The sequence below is a fragment of the Phytophthora ramorum genome (assembly GCF_020800215.1).
Source record: "Phytophthora ramorum isolate Pr-102 chromosome Unknown Phyram_PR-102_s0002, whole genome shotgun sequence".
NCBI classification, from domain to species: domain Eukaryota; phylum Oomycota; class Peronosporomycetes; order Peronosporales; family Peronosporaceae; genus Phytophthora; species Phytophthora ramorum.
Window position 1 is genome coordinate 2,083,830 of NW_027150648.1, and position 21,523 is coordinate 2,105,352.

Genomic DNA, 21,523 nt, shown 5'->3' on the forward strand with positions numbered 1-21,523 from the left:
TTAGCGGAAATAGTCGTGCGGCGAGATGCCAGTCAAAGGCTGCACCAAGCTGAGCCAACTCGCGAGATACTGCGGCACTTCGAGCTCCGTCGTGGCACCAGATTTCGTGCTCGTTCGGACTTGATCTTGAAGCAATTGCATTGCAGCAGCAGTTTCACACGGGTGCAAGAACGAGAATGGTTTGCCCAAGACGGGGTGCTGCTCTATGGCGACGAACGTGGAGCGGCCGTTAGATCCTGGGAGCTGAGCGTCAAGCGTGACTGCGCTGTCTGGCAATGGAGTTCCATCTACTGCTAGCGCTCGAAAGTAGAGAACTGGAGTCTGGTAGATGGTGTGGTAGACGATGTGGAACTCGAGCAGCGCCGTGTTGGCGTCCTTGGACTCCACCGTGGTGTCGACGTCATCGTCCTCCAGCAAAGTATCCTGAACATTAGAGCAATGTATTCAATGAATCACCGATCAAGTCTTCAGCCTCCATGCTGATGCAGTACAATAAGATCCAGTGTCAACCTCTTCAGCCAGCAGGATATCATCGATATGCCCACCCATGTCCTCGCTAATCTTTGCACCCACTGCGTCCGGCATGTACTGCCGAGAATTTCCCGTCGAGACGAGGTACGAGTTTCCGTCCAAGTGCTTCAACATAACCGTTCGTCAGGAGCCAACCTCTCCTTCTTCTCTCTCACTACGCACCTGTCGGTTGCCGTGTCTCCACTGCCACGTCGCCACACTCACTCCATTCCCCACGCTCTGCTTTCTCGCCACCTCATGCGACTGCTTGTGCAGCAGCTCCGCCTCCACGCAGAACGCCGTGTAGCTCAGGCTGCCTTCACGCATTTTTACCTAGTTTGCATGCAGTTACATAGGTTCGCCAACAGCGTAACCCGCACACAGTAACCCTTTCTTCAAACCAAAATCAGCACTTCAATGGACTCATCGGTGCTCCTCGTGTGGCTGCTGTACGCCAGTGTGGCGCTCGTACTGCTGCTGCTCAGCGCGTCACTCGTGCTCTACGCACAACCGAAGCGCGGCGTGTCCTCGTCGCTCGCGGCCTTCGCTGGCACCTCCACGCTCAGCGCGGCGCCGCTCCCCGTTTCCTCGCGCTTCGTGAACGGCGTGTGCGTCTTGGCGCTGTACATCTCGTTGCTATGTCTGTTCACGGCCCCCGTGGACGTTTTCCTGTTGGAGAACGCGTTACCCCACGTGCCAACCAACGTGCGCGTACTGCGCGTGCTCTACCGCGTTTACTTCGCGGCGTTGGCGCTATACTCGTTCGTGGGAGCGCCGCTGGCATACAACTACGCCCGGCAAACGGAGATTGCACACCTAACGCTCAAGTTTTCGGCCAGAGAGCGACTCTACGCGGCGTTGAAGCGCACACTGTGCTTTCTGATGGGGCTGTCGCTGCTGCTCGTCATGTTCATGGTGGTGCTGCTCTGCGGCAAGCCTGCCAGCTCGGACATTGACTGGCTACGACCGCTGCTCAAGTTCTCGTCGGATCTTGAGACGTTTCTGAGGCTCCTGGTTGGCATTCTGGCGCTCACGGGCATGTATCTCTGGCTCTTTGTGTGCAGTCGAGGCCTGGCAAGCGTCCCGTTGGTGGGGCTGCTCATGGAAGACCACAGCATTGACGAGAACATGACGACGTTTGAAGATTTACTGCAGGAGAACGCCATGGAGACGCAGGCCACCAAGCAGACGCGGGAGACCATTTTGCAGCGATATGCTGTTGAACAGCAGATGAGTGGCGCGGATCAGGAACGACTGTCGCAGCTGAAAACGCGCGAGACGCTGCTTGAAGAGCGCCGCGATGTGCTGCATGCAAACCTGCAGCGATTCGCACTAACGGGCAAGTTATCGTGCTGGAAGATCCCGATCGGCGTCTCTCTGATGATCTGTAGTTTGCTTATCGTGGTATCCATGCTCATCACGAGCATCGACAAGATGGCACACTCGAACTTTGAACGGGGATTCCTCCTCAACGCACCGGAGTTCCCGAATCCAATGGACCTGCTGCTGGTGCTAGCCTCGCGCGTTTTCCCTCTGGACTACGTGGTATTTGCAGTGCTCTTCGTGTACCTGTTCACGATTTCGCTGATTGTGCTCAAGCGTCACGGTCTTCAGTTCTTGTGCTTCCGACTGGGGCGATTACAACCGCGGCTTACATCTGCCGCCACCATGACGATGCTTTCGCTGGTGCTGATGCAGCTTGCTATGGTGGGTCTCTTTGCGCTGCTCACTCTGGCGCCGCAGTATGCCACCTTCGGCCATCAAATGTTCGCTGACGCGTCGGGTCGTGTCGTTCCCTGCACATTGGAAGAGGCCGCTAACGCTGCTACAGCTGCAGCCAAGGCCGGTGGTCTGCCAGCACATTGCCGCATGACGCAGCTAGCAAGATTCTACAATGCTCTTGCAGTAGAACTGCCAATGTTCGGCACCGCCTTTTTTGTGGGCCAATTCTTCTTTGCTACAGCCTTTGTGCCGTGGATCGCACATGCGTATTGCATGGCCAAGAAGCTTGACGATCCTGTCGACCCCAAACACCAGCGACTGCTAAGCGATTATTAAGCTGACAAACGGTGATGCCGGTCTGTACGTTGAAGAGGAAGATCTAGTTGTAAACACAACCAGCGTCAACTACTAAATTCTAAAATGTGTCAATCCGTCTCACAACTTCTCCTCCTTTGAAATCCTACCTACTGTTGTTCCGTTTCTCCTGTCGGGCGGTGGGAGCCCTCGCTTCCGCATATTGCATCTATATCTCACTACTTTCAACGCTCATTAATGGCTGTGGGATGACGCGTTGCTGGTAGCGTCCATGGAACTGGTGCGCTCCTTGCCGGCGAAGAAGCGGCTCTGGAAACCGCCGAAGATGTTGCGGATGCCAGCGGGACTCGCCTCACCCTTCTGGCTGCTTTGCGAGGCGTTTGAACCGCGCCCCTCGTCATAGGCACCAACCACCTGGTTCGGGTCGCATCCCGCCAGGAACGCCTCGTACGACTGCTCCCGCTCCGTCAGCAGATCCTCCGTGCGGATCTGCTTGGCCTCCACACGAGCACAGACCTCCTCGAATGCCTTCTTTGCAGCCACGTACTCCTTCTGCAGAGCGTCCAGGTCATGCTTAATACCCACGAGCTCGTGCTCGCTCTGCACGATGCTCTGCAGCGCCGGTGCCTGTTCATCAATCTTCAAGCACTTGATCGAGTACTTGACGGCCGACAGCCAGTTGTCACCATAGACGCAAAACAAGTGCTCGCCCTTCTCGAGCGGCACCGTGCGCCGCACTTCAAAGAGCGACAGTTTGCTGAAGATCTCGGGCAGCTCCGTGTCGTTGTTGGCGCCCGGCCAGAGTTCTGGGTTCAGGTCCATGAGCTCCACCGTGCTGGAGAGGTACATGTCGGCTGCGGTGCAGCGCGGCTTCTTGACCGACTCCTGGACCATGCGCACAGCCCCGTGGGAGTCAAAGAGCACGAGTTTGAACTTGCTCTTGGAAGCCGAGCGGCACATGAAGACGACCGACTCGCGGTCCCTGTCCACCTGCAGCTTGTAGAAGTGTGCGTCCTGCTTGTCCACCTTGGCGTGGCGCTCCATGCCGAAGACCATCTGCGTAACGGGCGGCAGCTGCGTCGAGTTGTTACGTGAGTCGCACAGGTCCCGCGCCGCGGACAAGACGCTCTGTGAGATCTGCGTGGGGATGGGCATGCCGATCTTGGTGAACAGCGCGCCGACCACGCGGCCGAAGCCGCCCATGGCCTCCACATCGACGCTCTCGAACTCCAAGTCCTTGCCGCTGTCACCCGCCACGTCGTACTGACGGCGCTTATTCGGGTCGCTCAGCACGGCGTACGCGGCGCTCGCCTGCTTGAACTTATCGGCGGCCTCGACCGAGCCGGCGTTGCGGTCCGGGTGGTACTTGAGCGCGAGCTTGCGGTAGGCCGTCTTGATCTCCAGCTCGCTGGACGACTTGTCCACGCCCAGCACTTCGTACAGGTTCGTGCTCTCTTCGGGCTGCTTGGGCACGGGCTCGCTCATGGTCAAGGAAGAAGTAGGAGGAAGACAGCACACTACAAGAGGAGAATGCGAATATGTGGAAGAACAACGGCGGTGGTTGGCTGAAACTGATTTTCAGCCAATCACAGAAGGGTGTGGCAAATCATGTAGCTCTGGACTCTCCTGCTCAAGGTCGAACGCCCGGGCGCGTGTGGGTGCACTGCGCTGGCAGTCTACCACATGTGCCAGTGCTTATTAAAGTGCTGAACTGCTCCATTGCTTCCTGATTGTCATCGCCGCAGCTTGGAGCGGCGACGTGAGCTTTGTAGGACCTGATTTGTTGAAGCCATTTGGTGTAGCAGAGCGCACAACCAGTCAAAGACGTTCCACCCCGAGGAGGACAACTGAGTCAACCGACGACACGTGACCCCAACAACACGCAACTTTGAAAAAACAAAACAAGAAGACACACAGCCCCCTTCCTCTTTTTCTTTTAACGCGCTCTCTCCATCCTTTTCTCTCTTGTTTTCCACTCTCGTCGGTCGACCCCCTCCGTTCCCCTACTGCCTCCTAACACTTGGTTCTACATCCGGTACGTCCCGTCGTCTCTTACTTGATCGCCGTCCGCCCCCAAAGACTGTCGTCGTCGTCGTCGTCGTCGCGGCAACGCAACGCAACGCGCGCTGGGGAACGTTCACTCGAGGGGCTCTTAAATAAGATCCGCGACGTTCATGGGCATCTCGTCGATCTGCGTGTTGTAGAACTGCTCGATGTCGCGCAGGTATCGCACGTCGTTGTGCGTCAAAAAGTTGATGGCCACACCCTTACGGCCGAAACGGCCCGAACGACCGATACGGTGGATGTAGTTCTCGCGGTTCGTGGGCAGGTCGTAGTTGATGACCAGCGACACCTGCTGCACGTCGATACCACGAGCCAGCAGGTCCGTGGTGATCAGCACACGCGACGAGCCCGAACGGAACTCACGCATAATGATGTCGCGCTCACGCTGCTCCATGTCGCCGTGCATGGCCGAGACCGTGAAGTCCTTCGACTGCATCTTCTCCGTGAGCCAGTCCACTTTTCGGCGCGTGTTGCAGTAGATGATGGCCTGTGTGATGGTCAGCGTCTCGTACAGATCGCAGAGCGTGTCGAACTTCCACTCCTCGCGGTCGATGGCGATGAAAAACTGCTTGATACCTTCAAGGGTCAGCTCGTCGCGCTTCACAAGGATGCGGATGGGCTCGCGCATGAAGCGGTGGGTCACTTCCAGCACGTCCAGCGGCATGGTAGCCGAGAACAGAGCCACCTGCACCTTCTCGGGGAGGAAGCGGAAGACCTCGTAGATCTGGTCCTTGAAACCGCGGGACAGCATCTCATCGGCCTCATCCAGCACGAACATCTTGACCTCGTCGGTGCGCAGGGCGCGACGGTTGATCATGTCGCCCACGCGGCCGGGGGTGCCCACCACGATGTGCACACCCTGCTGCAGGGTGCGGATGTCGTCGCGCACGGCGGTACCGCCGACGCAGGCGTGCACCTGCACGCTCATGTAGTCGCCAATGGCCACGACGACCTTGACGATCTGCTGGGCGAGTTCGCGCGTGGGGGCGAGGATCAGGGCCTGCGTCTCCTTCAGGTTGATGTCGATCTTCTGCAGAATGGACACGGCAAACGTGGCGGTTTTACCGGTACCGGACTGGGCCTGGGCGATGCAATCGTGGCCCAGCAGGATGGGCTTGACGGCGCGCTGCTGGATGGCCGACGGCTTCTCAAAACCGTAGGCGTAGATGCCGCGCAGCAGGTCCTCGCGCAGCTCCATACCGTCGAAGGTCTCAATGACCTCATCCCAGTTGGTCTCGATGTCGCCCTCGCTGAGGTGAACCTGCTCGTCCTGGCCTTCTTCGCCGTGCTCACTATGGGGGACACAAGATACACATCACGTCAATGGGTTGGGTGCACAAGTGTTGAACCTGTGGCGGTGCGAACGTACGTCGGCTTGCGGTCTTCCACGTCAGACATGGTTGATAAAGTGGTGGTAAGGTCTACGAGGTGTAGAGGGGCGAGGAGCAAGGAAAAGCGGGCGAAACGATCGAGTTCCGCGGTCTTCCTCTGTGTGCGTGTTGTTGGGTTTTGGCTGCGTGGAGGAGGGATCAAGCGCGCGGTAGGGAGCCCTCAATCACTTGCTATTTGTATGCGCGGCCAAGTGAATGGCCAGCAGACTGTCCCGTCAACGAGACGTCCAGGACTACCTTCTCTATCTTTATTGACTACCTGGTACACAATAAAATGTGTGACATGTGCGCGTTCTAGGGCCACTATTCGGATCTTCACCAATGGCGGACGACGTCGCCCGCATGCGCGAGCTGCTCGCTTGGAGCCTGCGCGCGCCTGAGCCGCAGCGCTCCGTGGCCGAACAGGAGCTCCAGCAGCTGCAGCGTGCGCCTCTCACCGTTCCATTCCTTGCGGCGCTACTGGACATGACTGTGGCGGTGTCGGACAACGCCGGCGCACCGCGCAATTTGGCGCAGTTGGCGTCGGAGGACCCGGACGTGCGGCTGCTGGCCGTTCTGTGGCTCAAGCACTTCCTGAAGATGCAGTGGAGGCCGCGCAAAACCACTAACCTGCTGTCAGACGAGCAGCGGGCCCACGCGCGCGACGCGCTACTGTTCGCGGCGCTGCACGAGCCACAGCCGACGGCGGCGCTGCATCTGTCGCTCATTGTGGCGGCCATCGCGCGCGCCGAATTCCCGACCCAGTGGTCGTTCGAGACGCTGTTCCCGCCGATGTTGCAGCCTTTGAGGCACCAGGACGCAGCTGAGGAGAAAGTGACGCGAGGTGTGCACTTGTGCTACCGCGTCGTGAAGGAGCTGGCGGCCCGTAGACTCATGCAGCACCGCAAGCAGTTCGCCGTGCTCAGTGTGGAGCTGCTGCCACTGCTGCTGCAGTACTGGACGACCACGGCTACGCAGCTTAATGACTTTCTGCAGAGCCAGGGAGACGCAGGACAGACGAGAGCAGACAAAGCTGCGGCTATTGTGGCAGCGCTCACGACAACGGCGGCGGAGCAGCTGAAGGTGCTGGTAACGACCACGAAACTCATTTCGGCCATGCTGCTGAACGCGTTCCGGGATCTTTCGGCCTTGCAGAATGGAGAACTCGTGCGCTCGGCGCTTGTGGAGTTTTACAACCAGCTGGAGAGACTAGTCAAGTTCCGACAGGCGTTCGTGGCGTTGGTTGGAGATGCCGAAGGAGTGGAGGCAGGCACAGAGCTAAAGGACGTGATGCTGACGCTCGACAAGTGCATGCACCGCATTGCGGCGATCGTCGTGGGCGTCCAGAACTCGTACCCGGTGGAGTTCCGCGAGTATCTGCCGCCGTACCTCACGCTGTTCTGGAATGCACTCAACGCGTTCGCCTCCGTCCCACCCACGGCGCTTCCTTCGCCCCGGCGATTGCAGATCGACGCACTCCAGTTCTTTGCAAACGTGCTGAGCTGCCGGTTGTACAAGAACGAGAGTCTTTCTGGCTCTGACGGGACGACACGAGTCATCTCCAAGGTTATTACGGCTACCGGAGATGTTGCACTGGCGGATGACATGGTGCTTGAAGCACAAGCGGCAGTAGAATCATTTTTTACGCAGCCCGAGAACCGATTTGCGTCGATGCTAAACATGGTAGTGATGCACTACATGACGCTGACTGCCAGCGATTTGGAAGAGTGGCAGAGCGATCCGGAGGCCTATTGCTCGCTCATGGAGAGCTTAACAGCGAAGGAATCGGTGCGTGCTTGTGCCGAGAACGTTTTCTTGACGTTGGTGCAGAATTTCCCGGACCAAACGATTCCGGCACTGACGCAGATGACATCCGCTGCATCAACGTATCTGGTCGAACTAGGCCGCGGCCAAGTGTCTAATGCTGGGGATGACCGACGAGTTCTCGACATGGACGCTATACTTCTCGCAATTGGCCTGGGCTGCTACGATCTCCACGATTGCTTCGAGTTTGAGCCGTGGTTCCTTTCCAACCTTGTGCCCATCCTTGTGAATCCAGACGCAGCCGTTGGTTCGGTTCAGGGCCTGCCAGTTCTGCGCTTCCGCATTGTTTGGCTCGTGAGCTGTTGGCTAGCGCAGCTATCAGCGAACGTACGACCTCCACTCTATGATGCGTTGCTGAACCCGTCCGCATTTTTCCACCAGGCAGATGCCGATGTTGCGCTCAAGTTGCGTATCATTCAGACGCTAGAGTCTATGGTAAACGACTGGGGTTTCGAGCACGACACATTCGCTGCGTTCTTGCCGCGGGCTTTGGATTGTTTGTTTGCCTTTTTCCCTCAAGCAGATGAATCTGAGAGCAAGATGAAGGTGCTGGGCTGTCTCGAGGCAATCATCCAAGCTTGTGGTGCGCAGATTGTGACCTTCTGCCACCAGATCAGTGCGCCCCTTCCTGCGCTGTGGACAAACGAGAGCGACGCTAGCAACTTGGTGCGCGGAAAAATACTCCAGCTAATGGCCAAACTTCTCGCGAGTGTCAAGGAAGCGCAAAAGAACCCTTCGGAGGTGCAAGTGGAGTCGGGCAGTGTGCAAACATTATTAGACATGTGCATGCAGGTCATCCGGTTCGCGACAGATGTGTCGAACCCGGACGAGGTTTTCTTGATGGAGAATGGACTGGAGCTTTGGAATGAAACAATGGAGGTATCTACCGTGTACAACGAAGAACTCCACCTGCTCTTTGGCAATGTACTGCGCCTCATGGAGCGCGATTATGAGCACGTGGTGCTGGTGCTAACTTTGTTGGAGCGCTACTTGCGGCTGGGCAAGGCACAGTTCTGGCAGACCTACCATGCGAGCATTTCCGGTCTCCTCCAAAGCGTGATTGGCAATGTTAAGGCCGAGGCCTCTTTGCAGATTGCAGAAGTGACTGAGATTGCTGTCGCGACGGTCCCAGTTGATCAGGTGGCAGAATTCCTGCCCGTGATGAAGTCGATGGTGGGAGCTTGCATCACTTTTCAGCAAGGTGAAGCGAAGCATGAACCCGAAACCGTGCTTGCTGGTTATCTGAGCGTTGTGGCCCGACTGATGGTGGTCAACCTCGACTTCTCACTGAATCAGTTGCTGACGAATGACCGTGGCGTATTGCTATTGCTTGTGGATGCGATGCTCAGGCTATTCTACACGGTGGGCTCATCGCCGCTGACGCTTGTGCGACGGAAGGTGTGGACGGTTGCTTTGTGCTCCACTTTAATGCTGATGGAACAGTCACTGCTAGAAAAGACTGGCCAAGTCCTGGAGATCTGTGCGGAAGTTATGGAAGATGAGTATGAGGAACAGAAACAAAAGCACGCTGCTGCCGCTGCAGACCGCGATGAGGACGGTGCACGATCGGGCGTCTACCGCGCCTTCCAGGCCCACCACAAGAGTCATCAACAGCAACCGAACGAAGAAGATGTCCCTATTGTATCGTTAGATTTGAAGGAGTTTGTCTGCAGGAGGCTAAACGAACTCGCAGCACAGTTGGGCAACAGCGTTTTCGACCAGCTCTTGCACACTGTGGACTCATCGGTGCTGCGCAAATTTCAATCATAGAAGACCAGAAAGACTGAAGTTCAGCCAATGCAGTAAAGCATGTTTCCGAGAGAGTTTACTTCTACGTGTTCTCTGGGTGACGTTATAGAGAAAACTCCAGCTTTCCGACAGCTCTGGAGCCGGCACGACACGTGAAAGTTCTTGGCAAGCAAGAATCTCGGCCAGAACGAGTGCTCGCGCCTAACTCAGCAGGTGTATGCAGGAATGCGTTGTATTAAAGTATGCACGAGAAGTGCTTTGTCGTTTTCTCATTGCGAGCTAGGCTATGCCCACAGCATGGTGCAGCCTGAGTCGTCCGATATACTGCCAGGCTTGGGTGAGGCCGGTTTTGGCGAGCCCTCCATCAGCTTGATATCCTTTTCGCGCTGAAGAATTTCTTCCCGGGAAGCCCAAATGAACTAACCACTATCCTTGACGACGCCGCAGACCAGGCCTGAAAGCTGGACAATGTCTTCATCTTTGAATTCTGGGTCGTGCAGCCTCAAGAAGCAGCTGAGCAACTCCAAGACTTCATTGGGTCGAAGTTTGCCATAATTCTCCATGTCCTGAGGGCCGGCTGTCGGATCTTCAGTGACACCAGCTCGGTGCAGCACCTGATGGAATTCGGTTTATCTGCCGCTCGCACTCTGAAGTGAAACATTCGTTAGTCGGTGATAAATTTGAATCGAGGCCACTACAACCGCTTTCACGATCCACTGAATAGCGCGTCACCAACAATCCCGGACAAGTCTTGAACAAAGTCTCCATGTCGGTGCAGTACCGCACAAGGTGCTCCCACGCCGTCGCCCGCTCTCGTGCAACGACACTAATACTCAGTACAGAAGAGATGGTGTCCGCATAGTCTTCCATTGAACATTTTAGCGAAATGTCTTCAATGGCGACACGAGTGCTGAAATCATTCACCGTTTTGTCAAGAAAGATTGACCCACCATTGTTTCGCTTCACTCCTGTTAGCAAGGCCGAATACGTCGCCACCGCAAGCTTCTCAAAGAGATTATCCGGGATGGCAGGCTCAAACGAGTACTCCCACCGAACACACTCAATCAATCCAGCAGACTTATCCTCTTCAGTTGGAAATAGTTTGACCCTCATTGCTGAGGTAGCTTCACGGTCTCGATCCCAATACACTGGAATGATCAAGTCCGAGTCCCACTCCATTTCTTCTGACCCAGAGTAGGCAAGATTGAGCAGTAGAAGCAATTTCTTCAGGTGCTTGAGGGTGGCCGTGTTAACACTTCTCCAGCAGGGCAGGTTTTGAATGAGAATGTTGGTCACACGCCCATCGACGGATGCCTTAGCATCCATCTCGGGGTTGACAATTTGGCGGATGAACGCAATGAGAAGCACAGGGTTGAGAAAGAGTCGCTCTTGCAAGCACACAATGTCGCCTGTGTCATGCTGCAGGAAATACTCGCTGCATGATTCATGCAGCGAGTATTTCCTTTCGGGCATGGCAACCTTCAAAGAACTTGTGAAATCCTTCACTTGTGCTTTGAGCCAGACGCACATCGTTGCTGAATATCCTTCAGAAGCCCGACGTAACTTGATGGTAACTCAACGGCGTTGCCGTTACTTTTAAGCAGGGCTTCCAACTTTTCACAAGCGATGCATTTGCATTTCAAATCCTCATTCGAGAAAGCAATCAGCTCTTCTCAGAGGAGAACTGACTGCTTATCACGACTCTTCTCCCAGATTTTAATTTGGCAATTGAGCTCGGGTGTTTCCGCGCTAGGATCGCTGTCCAAAATGTCGTCTCTTGCTTAATTCAGCTCAATAATTCCACAGTCAACTCGATCTTTCACTCGACGAATGCTCGATTTGAAGCGTGCTACGAACCGGGGCGTCTGGTGCTCTCTCCATTGCAAAATGGAAAGTGTTGCTTTGCGAGCCTTGGCACACGCCAATACTGTCAATTTTATCGTGCACTTCCAAACAATGAATTGGTTGAGCACGAAAGTGGCTAACGGAAACCTTTAAACTCCACCGAGTTTGCCTGAGCACGAAGTAACAGTCCCAACAACCCAGCGGCTAACATGTAAAGTAACAACCCACCACTCCACACATCAACACTTCTGCGAGGGGCAATGCTCGGTAATCATCGCATCTAAACAACTACAGTAATCTCCTGGCGTACGTTTGACGTGCGAGCTGCAACTAGCGCTGCCCTCCATGTAGTATTGATACACTTGGATGCACACGTCTCGTATGAATTTGCTGTTACAGAGTTGTTAGCCCGTCTTCCAGCTGAAACTTCATTGAATTGAGTTTTCCCGTGAGAAGCAGCCATTGGCATTACCACGTCTACCTATGACAACCACCTCGGCTATTTACCGCGAGGTGTATAGTAAGAGAATGAAATCTCTTTGGGGCGTCTCCATCCCCGGGCACACGAACAAGCAGATGGAGGACCAGATAGCGGCGAAGTAGAGCAGCAAGAACGACAAAGGGTTGCAAGAGAATGTGTACCCTGAAAGAGCAACCTGTATCTACAGAACGAGTCGAGTGAAGCCACAACAAGCATGCGATCTTCCGGTATGGAGTCGTGGTTGCTGGATCAGGACGGCGACGGCTGACCCTAGGGCCAAGTGCATGAATAGGATAGCGGCAGTCAGTGTAAGAAGCGCAGCGGAACTAGCAAGTGTCCGCGGCAGCGAAGTCGACGTGTCGGTCTGACGCACAACGACATACCAATACAACGTTAGCAACAAGTACCAGCAGAGTGTCCAAGTGTCAACGAAAGCGGCTACCAAGTTCGATTGGAGAGTCCCCTGAGTGTGAGAGAGGCGGGTATCTGCAGCCCCGCGTAGTTGTCGGTATCTGCAGCCCGAACAGTGTCTGGCAGCCAAAGAGAGGGTACTAGGAGCCCCCGGTACTCGGAGCCCCCGGCGTCGCGCACTAAGCAACTGGAAGATCTCAGGGTGTGAACCTCTTTACGGCTCGCGCGACCAAGGATCGCGCTACTGTTCGTCATTTGTGTATAGCGTAGGGTAGGTGCATTTTAGGACGACAGTAGTTTGCAGCCACCGGACACCGTCCTCTAGCTAGGGACAGGACTGGCGGTGACGCGACGTGGACACCGTAACGAAGTAGCAGTGAGTAAGGGCACGGAAGACACAACAGCTAAAGGACCGAGCTTACTTGGTGGTCATACAGGGGCCTTCCAACACGGTTGGCTTCCCAGAGACTGAAGAGGAGGTTTACACGAGGCTCGGCCCAGTGGCACGAACCCCAGGCCATTGAAAGACTGAGAGACGGATTGAGGAAGAGCAAAAGTGAATTGAGCAAACAACGGATTGAGCAGAAGGAACGATAGCGAGGATGACAGCACGAGCAACGAGAGCAGCACGAAGATCGAGCACGCCTACAGCCAGCGCCACCCCACGACGCTCGGCCACAACACCGGCATCGAAGAGGACGCGACAACCACGGACACGACTACGGCTGCACACCGCTGACGGAAGTCCAGGCACTGACGAGGAGGTAGTCGTCAGCAGCGGCGTCACCATCACCGCCGCTGGTGGCAATGACCACCACAATGACTCCACCGACGACGACGACGACAATAACAACAGCGGTCATGGAACTGGAAATGCTGGCGGAGGTGACCATGGAGGTGGAACCGGTGGAGCTGGCGGTAACAGCGATAACGGCGACGGAGGACAGCGAGATGGAGGCCGCGTATGGCAATCGACAGTGAGACCGCCCGCGTCGAATCAGACGGAGCAAGACGACGACTTGGAGGACATGGACTGGTGGGAGGCGCTTACGCCACGCCAACAGCGAGCAATGATGAAGCGATTCCTGGTGCAGCCCCCAGCAGCTACACCAGTACCGCAACCGGTGGTGATTCAGGCGCCACCACCACCAGCAACTGAGCGACGAGGCCGGCACAAGATGAAGCGTTTGAACCTCGAGGACTTTAAGGGGACGTCGGGTGAGTCCGTCGAAGCATGGCTGGCGACGATCCCACAGGAGGTCGAGCGGCAGGCAGGTCTCGGCGGCGACACCTGGACAGCAGCCGAGCTGTACTACGGCGCCACTGCGCACTTAAAGGACGGCGCAAGCAAATGGTTAATCACGTTGTCCGAGAGTATGCGCGAGGAGGACAAGAACTTGGCTTACCTGGTCAAGATGATGCGGAAGAAGTATGGGCGGCGCGAGAACCTGTTTCGCATTCAGCAGCGGCTAGCAGCACGCGTTCAACAGCCAGGTGAGCGCTTGAACGACTTCGCAGCGAGCTTGACGGTCATCGGCTTCGGTAAGCGAGTGCCTGCAGAGTCCTACATAGAGGCATTCATCAACGGAATCAACAACGAGAACACAGCAACACAGGTGCGCACGTACGAACCGCAGACGCTGGATGAAGCCGTGCAGTTCGCCGAGGACAAGTGCGGAGAGTTCGGTGAGGGCTTCAAGGTGACGGATTGGCGAGTGGCCAAGCGCCGCTACCGAGATGACCGCGAGTATGGTATCGAAGACGACAACCAACCCGCTAAAAAGAAACAGCCGATGGCAGAGGGTGTGGACCGGCTCGACTGGAAGAAGTTGGGTTTAGGTTTTGGCGGCAGCAATGATTCGCCCCCAAACTTTGACACAGAAGGAAAAGCGGTAAGTGGATTGGCTAAAACCGCAAAGAAAGACCCGCTTTCATTGGCCGCTTTGCAAGCGCTGATGTTGGTAGCAGGGCTAGGGCGCGAAGACAATGGACAGTCGGCGTCCAGCAAAGCCAAGGTAGCCAGAGCATTAGAAATCAAGAGCGAGGAGGCCGATCAACACCCACAATACAATCAGCGCCGAGACAGAAACAACCAAGGTTCAGCATGGCAGCCCCAGCACCGCGACAACAATAGCGGTAGCTACGGCGGCGGCGGCAACCATGGCGGTGGTTACAGCAGCAACAACAATGATGATAGCTACAGTCGCGGCAACGGCAGTGGTTTCGGAGGAAGAGGCGTCGCTGGCGGACGCGGATTTGGACGAGGTCGAGGCGGACGCGGAGGTGCAGGCGGATTGGACAACTACCGCCCTCCCGACGCGCGCGCGATCGCTCAGCGTAAGGCAGAGTCGAACTGTGGCTACTGTGGCACGAAGGGCCACTGGTGGCGTGAGTGTGCGCAACGTATCGCCGACGAAGAAAGCCAGGCAGGGCCCCAGCAGACAACCGCGGCAAGCACCACCAATACTGCAGCAGGAGGTGCTACGGCAACGACGGCGTCGGCGGGAAATGGGCAGCGGCAGTAGAGGCGGGGGCTCTACTGTCCGCGACGGCAGAATGCCCCGACGAGGAAATCCAGAACAGAACGCCGGCGAAGGTGATGCGGGACAAGCGAAGGAGGTGCTGGGAACGAGTGCCGACAGTTGCCAGCGCTGGTGGAGACGGCACTGACCCGCTTTCAACTATGGGTGGTCAAACCAAGGGGAAGAGTGGGAGCGCGCGTCGTCAAAACCAGGGGAAGAGCGATCAGCAAGACGAGGGCAAGTTGGAGGAGTCGCGGGTGTCCAGCAAGCCGCAGATGATTGACACCAACAAGGAGAATGAGAAGGCGAACAGCGGACCTACGATGTGCATGCCCATAGGGACGTCCATCGTCGCTGGTCACTTGTCAGCCATGTCGGGGAAGAACATGACAGCACCGACTGGCCAGAGGACTTCATTACCAGCGGGTATGGCCCGCCTAGCAGCCGTGATGAGTGGAGGCCCGACTACGGCAGCCAAGAGAAGACAACGGAAGGCTGAAGGTGCGCTAGCAGCGACTCACGGGGTATTGGCAGCTGAAGTGCGCGAGCGACGAGAAGAGCGCGCCAAGGTATTGCGAATGGCTGTACGTCACGTGCTCACTGAACTGCGTGAAGACGACGGACGAAGGCGGCGAGGAAACAGCCATGGCGAAGCTCAAATGGCGGCAGCAGTCGTGAAGAAATTGGAAGCAGCGGCTTTTGCGGCTGTCGCGCAGAAGAAGGATGCTAGAGGAGTAGACGCAGCCACAACCGATGCTCATGACGTGGTCTCCGTACTGGAAAAAGTGCCGGACATCGCTCAGCAACCTGCAATACAGACTGCAGAGGAGTGGCTGGACGCAATGGCGCGCTATGCTCAAGACGTTCCTGTAGAGCTCGCAGAAACAGGCACGCTCGACGAAATGAGGGCGGTCAGGCGCAGTGCGGCCAAGGAAGCGAAGAAATTCCGCGTTGCCCGACGGACACGAAGGTTGCAGCAGCGAAGACAGCAAGTAGAGCGCGTAGCAGCTGCCATAGCGGCAGGGCAGACGGCAGCAGCCAAAACAAGCAGGTGGACACGCAAGAAAGCATACCACTACGTGAAACAAGGCTGTTATGGGGATGTAGAGCGGCGACTCGACAAGGATGGGAAAAGCGTGCGAGTTGCACAGTTGCGTGCGGCCGGCGCGGGAAGTCCAAGTTGTCTGCCGACGGCGCTGTTAGCATTGACGAAGACCCACACGCAAGAAGTACGGTTAGATAGCTGTGCCCAGTATAGTATAGCTGGAATCGAGTTGCGCCAATTTGGACAGTGCATGACGAGAAATGCACCGGTGGATATCGTTGAAGGCTTCGGTGGAGGCACAAGCAAGGTGCTCGGGGTCTGGCGATTCGCCGGGACGACGCAGTACCAGCAACGGATCGTGGTGGATGCTCTACTGGTAGATGGGCAGGGCGATGAGCTACTGATCGGCGAGGACTGGATGGTGGAACACCAAGTCAAGATAGACTTTGGCGCACGCGAGCTGAAGTACCGTGATGCTAAGGGACAGAAGTTCATACTGCCGTTCACCTGCCATGGAGTGTCGACATTGCAACAGCTAGGACAAGAGCGGAAAGCAGTGGTACGGCTGGCGAGGACGACCAAGCTGGCAACAAACACACGCAGCACGCTGTATCTGCAGGTGAATGCGGAAGACGGGTCGACCGGGATATTTGTGCCAAAACCGAGCTCGAAGCGGCATTTGCTGATCGCACCGACAGTCGACACGGTAAAAGACGGCATGGTTCGCGTGGTGGTGATGAATGTCGAGGGACGGCGCGAAAAGCTACCCGCCAGAGAAACCCTGGGTATCTGGATTCCTACAGATGATGACATGCAGATCATGGCGATGAATGGCGAGCTCGAAAGAGCTCGAGTAGCAGAGTGGGTAGCGGAATTGAAGAAGGACGACGCCCGTCCGCTGACAGACGAGAACAAGCTGGACATCGGTGAGATGGGGGACCAGGACCGGGACTTGGTGATAGCGCTTCTCCGGCAGTACGCTGGCATAGTCGAGAAGAAGCCAGGATGCCCGCCGTTGGCGAAAGTCAACGTGGAGCATCACATCAATACGGGGAACGTCGCGCCAATTATGCAGCGCCGACGCAGGCATGCCGTATCGGAGAACGAATTGATAGACAAGGAGGTCGACGAGATGCTGAACAACGAAGTAATTGAGCCGGGAGAAGGTGCATGGGGATTCCCTGTGGTGATTGTGCGGAAGAAAGACGGCAGCGTGCGGTTCTGCATTGACTACCGGTCACTCAACGCGGTCACGGTCAAGGATGTGTACCCATTGCCCCGGGTTGACGAGACGCTAGAAGCTTTGTACGGATCGCAGCGTTTTACGAGCTTAGATTTGCATGCTGGCTATTGGCAACTAGGTGTGGCGAAAGAAGATCGAGCGAAGACAGCTTTCACAACGCGGCGTGGGTTGTTCCAGTTCAGACGAATGCCGTTTGGACTGTGCAACGCACCCAGCACTTTTCAGCGACTGATGGATTGTGTATTGCGAGGATTGACATGGGTGTGCTGCCTAGTGTACCTAGACGACGTGGTGATATTCACGAAGGGCACCGTCGCACAGCACGTAGTAGAGCTAGCTGTAGTACTCGAACGGCTTGCAGACGCTGGGCTGAGCCTGAAGGCATCGAAGTGTTCCTTCGCGACCACCAAGATGGAGTACTTGGGGCACGACTTGACGCCGGACGGAATTCAGCCGACGGATCGATTGATCAAAGCCATCGTGGACTTCCCACGACCAGTAGATGATGTGCAAGTACGGCGGTTCGTGGCGTTAGCAGGCTACTACCGGAGGTTTGTCCCGGACTTCGGTGCTAAGATGTCACCACTAACGAGCTTGCTCCGGAAAAGCAGCGCGTGGGTATGGAACGAAGCACAGGAGGAAGCGTTTACGTGGGCGAAGGCATGGCTGAGCAAGAAGCCAGTCCTAGTCTATCCTGACTACAGACTGCCGTTCAAACTGACAACCGATGCTTCGAAGGTTGGACTTGGTGCTGTGCTTTCGCAAGACCAAGGTGGTGGCGATCAACCAGTTGCGTACGCCTCAAAAGTGAACAGTCCGACAGTGAGCAACTATAGTATCTCCGAGCTCGAGTGTCTCGCGGTCGTGTGGGCCGTACGACTCTTTCGACCGCATCTCTATGGGCGTAAATTCACCATTGTGACTGATCACATAGCCTTAAAGTGGCTGATGACAGCCAAGGAGCCTGCAGGACGTTTGCACAGATGGGCCTTGACTCTCCAAGAGTACGATTTTGATATCCAGTACAGGCCTGGTAGAGAAAACTATGTGGCGGATGCCTTGTCGCGAGGACCAGCGCCAGCGGAGCAGGAAGCGATTGAAGAGCATGACAAGGTTGCCGAAGATCCTGTGATAGCGAGACCGACGCAGCAATTGACGGTAGAAAAGGATGATGCACCGACAAGAACCGAGGACGCCGTCGAGGGTAAGGAGAAGGCGGAAGTTGCCGCATGCACGGACGTTGATGACAAGAAGGTGACAGAACCCACGGTTGAGTGCAGAAGCATCGGAAAGAGGAGCGCGGAGTCGGAACGGAAGCACGCACGAGCAGGGGTCGAGGAAAGTGAAGCGGTAGGCGACCAGAAGACCAGCAGTGACACGATTCAGCGCCATAAGATCATCATAAGGAGCGGTGGCCCGGTGCAGCCGTCCGGTCAGCGCGTGAAGAGAAACAGCATCGTCATGACAAGAACAAATGCAGCCACAGTGGCGCACGCCCCGAGGGTGACATCACCCCAGAAAAAAAAGCTGGCGGCAGTGCAGGATGTGCACCTCAATGACTTGGACGCGGAAGTCGATCGTGCAGCCAGAAATGTAGTCCAGACGGGAGTAGTGTGGCGCGTTGAAGCGGCAGAGATGGGCGTGGTGCAGTTCACTGACGACGACATCAAGAGAGAGCAGGACAGATCGGTGATGGTGCAGAGACTCAAACAGAAGGGGGCGTATCGAGGGCAACGTGTATTTAGTGATCGTGATGGAGTAATACGCGCAGAAGTAGACAGTGGAAGCAGGGTTGTCCTGCCAGCGATCTATTGGGCCCTCGCTTTCAAGGAAGCTCATGACAGTATATGGGCAGGCCACTTGCGGGGCCCGCAAACGTACGACCGCCTGCACCGGATGTACTGGTGGCCACACATGAGAGAAGCTGTGAACAGCTGGGTGTCCGCGTGCCAGGACTGTGGGTCACGGAAGGCTCGACCAAAGGCGGTGGTTCCGCCGTTGCGAAGCGTACGAACAGGTGATGTGTGCGATCGGTGGGCGATCGACGTCGCCGGACCATTGCCAGTGACGATGTGGGGCAACCGCTATGTGATTGCCGCGGTGGAGTACACCACTCGGTACGCTGTGGCAGCAGCCGTACCTGAGCACACGGCGAAAGCCATTGCACGCTTTTTGATGGACAAGGTGGTTCTCGTGTATGGACCCATGCGTGAGATCATGATGGATGGAGCAATGGAATTTGGCAGCAGGGCAACGGCAGAATTGCTGGAATTAATGCAAGTGAAACAATCGACTCCAGTCCCGTACAGACCGAATTTGCTAGGTTTAGTAGAACGATTTCATCGAACCTGGAAGGATATGGTGAGCCTCTATGTGAACGAAGCCCAAGACGACTGGGATGACTTCTTGCCAAGCGCGCTGTACGCGTACAACGGGTCTCGACATGCTACGCACGGCTACCAGCCTAATGAACTGATGATGGGCCGGAAGTTGAGGACGCCAGCTGAATTGTTGAGACGTAATCGACTAGAGCACCCGCACAGCACGCTGCAAGACTACCACGAAGTGCTGTTGCAGGACCTGAGAAAGGCTCGAGAACTAGCGGCCGTAGCACTACAGAAGGAACAGGCCCGACAGGCCATGTACTACAACCAGAGGAATGTGAGGCATCGCAGTGAATTTAGGCCAGGACAGTTAGTGTGGCTGTATCGACCCGCGAAGGGGCCTGGAATCACGAAGTTTGGGCACAGATGGAGGGGCCCTGGCAAGATTATAGAGGCCTCCGGGTACGACAATTACCTCATTCAGATGCTGGAGTCCGGCAAAGAATTGATCGTGCACTGTTCATTCTTATTGAGCTACTACTACCCGACGAACCTGCTAGAGCAGATGGCCAAGGACATTGCGCTGAACCTTCGTGAGGAAGCTATTGCAGCGGCCGATATTGAATCAGACGAGGAGGAAAGTGCAGCCCCGGAACTAGCCGCCCAGGACGAAGACAGGAATAGCTTGGCGACAGTCGAGAACGCGGCAGCTGCCAGACCAACAGCAGCAGAGGCGGAAGCAGAGGTCAGCAGCGAGTCGACCAGAGCGGAGCAAGCGGAGCCAGCAGAAACCAATCCGCCAGCACGAGCACAACCGCGGGCACAGCAACACGGATGCGGCAAGGGCAAGAAACGGCGCGTAGCGCAATTCGATCTTCCTACGATTGCAACTAACAGAACCATAACAAAGGACGCAGTCCCAGCAGTAAGACCCCAGCGTAAGCGAGCGAAAACAGTTCCGGCAGCCCCAGATGACGCGATTGCAGGCCGGACAAGGGCCAAGATCAGAAGAGCACCGTATGCAGGTGTCGAGCATGACGGAAGTACCAGTGACCGCGCGGAAAGTCCCAGCAGAGCCCGAGCTGGCGAGACAGCACTCGCCACCGAGTTTAGCACCAACGAGACCAGAGCAGAAGAACAACACGCCCACGGTGCCGTTGAGCAGCGGGATCACGAAACAATCGAGCACCATGAAGAAGTACAGTACGGCCATGAACGGGCAGTCGAGCAACCAGTCGACAAAACAAGAGCAGCGGAGCAACAACAATCGGGAAACGGACAAGTTGCAGCGCAAGTACCCCACGACGATGGCCAAAAGGATGACGCCGACGAACATGCGCGTGAGCAACCTAGGGTACAGTCGCGAGGGACACCAAATGAAGCAGAGGAAGAAGAGCGTATTTACGTCTTCGCCGGCCAGGGCCGACGAGGTGCAGACACTCTCGTGGGAAAACGACCGCCACTTACGAGGATTCAGCCAGAAGAGACCGTGGTCGAGCGCCGACGCAGAAGATATCGGACACGAGCAGGGCGTTACATATTGGAGTTCCAAGTACAGCGGTTGGGTCATCGACTTAACGCTGAAGAACCTTTGTGCCTCTGGATCAACCAGCAGGACTACGAGCAGCTATGGCGGGAAGGACGCGTACGCAACGAGCGAGCAGAAGGTAAGTCAAGTGAAGAGGATGCAGATAGCGGGCCAGATAAAGATACCAGCAGCGTACCATCGCTAGGGGTAATGACAGCAACACAGCAACCGGACAGGAGACGGACAGCGGACAGCAGCGCGAATCGAGGACGATTCGGGCCTAGGGGAAGAGAGTAAGAGAATGAAATCTCTTTGGGGCGTCTCCATCCCCGGGCACACGAACAAGCAGATGGAGGACCAGATAGCGGCGAAGTAGAGCAGCAAGAACGACAAAGGGTTGCAAGAGAATGTGTACCCTGAAAGAGCAACCTGTATCTACAGAACGAGTCGAGTGAAGCCACAACAAGCATGCGATCTTCCGGTATGGAGTCGTGGTTGCTGGATCAGGACGGCGACGGCTGACCCTAGGGCCAAGTGCATGAATAGGATAGCGGCAGTCAGTGTAAGAAG

General features: G+C 56.2%; 5 protein-coding genes across 5 annotated transcripts; 2 read left to right on the forward strand and 3 right to left on the reverse strand.

The window, feature by feature from the left end:
• On the reverse strand, positions 1-837 carry KRP23_2079 (Ubiquitin-like-conjugating enzyme ATG10; the record flags this gene model as incomplete). The annotated part of the gene is made up of 3 exons (XM_067886765.1): positions 1-423; positions 511-636; positions 694-837. 3 exons carry the CDS (start codon positions 835-837, stop codon positions 1-3), a joined length of 693 nt encoding a protein of 230 aa, XP_067749417.1.
• A 90-nt stretch (positions 838-927) lies between these two features.
• On the forward strand, positions 928-2,568 carry KRP23_2080 (putative lysosomal cobalamin transporter; the record flags this gene model as incomplete). Its single annotated transcript, XM_067886767.1, has 1 exon — positions 928-2,568. One exon carries the CDS (start codon positions 928-930, stop codon positions 2,566-2,568), a length of 1,641 nt encoding a protein of 546 aa, XP_067749418.1.
• Positions 2,569-2,781: 213 nt separating this feature from the next.
• KRP23_2081 (Chaperone protein dnaJ 16) lies at positions 2,782-4,032 on the reverse strand (the record flags this gene model as incomplete). The annotated part of the gene is made up of 1 exon (XM_067886768.1): positions 2,782-4,032. The coding sequence occupies one exon, from the start codon at positions 4,030-4,032 to the stop codon at positions 2,782-2,784; it is 1,251 nt and encodes a 416-aa protein (XP_067749419.1).
• A 667-nt stretch (positions 4,033-4,699) lies between these two features.
• KRP23_2082 (ATP-dependent RNA helicase eIF4A) lies at positions 4,700-6,009 on the reverse strand (the record flags this gene model as incomplete). Its single annotated transcript, XM_067886769.1, has 2 exons — positions 4,700-5,903; positions 5,981-6,009. The coding sequence occupies 2 exons, from the start codon at positions 6,007-6,009 to the stop codon at positions 4,700-4,702; spliced, it is 1,233 nt and encodes a 410-aa protein (XP_067749420.1).
• Positions 6,010-6,323: 314 nt separating this feature from the next.
• Positions 6,324-9,575, forward strand: KRP23_2083 (Importin-11; the record flags this gene model as incomplete). The annotated part of the gene is made up of 1 exon (XM_067886770.1): positions 6,324-9,575. One exon carries the CDS (start codon positions 6,324-6,326, stop codon positions 9,573-9,575), a length of 3,252 nt encoding a protein of 1,083 aa, XP_067749421.1.
• Between the last annotated feature and the right edge of the window lie 11,948 nt (positions 9,576-21,523).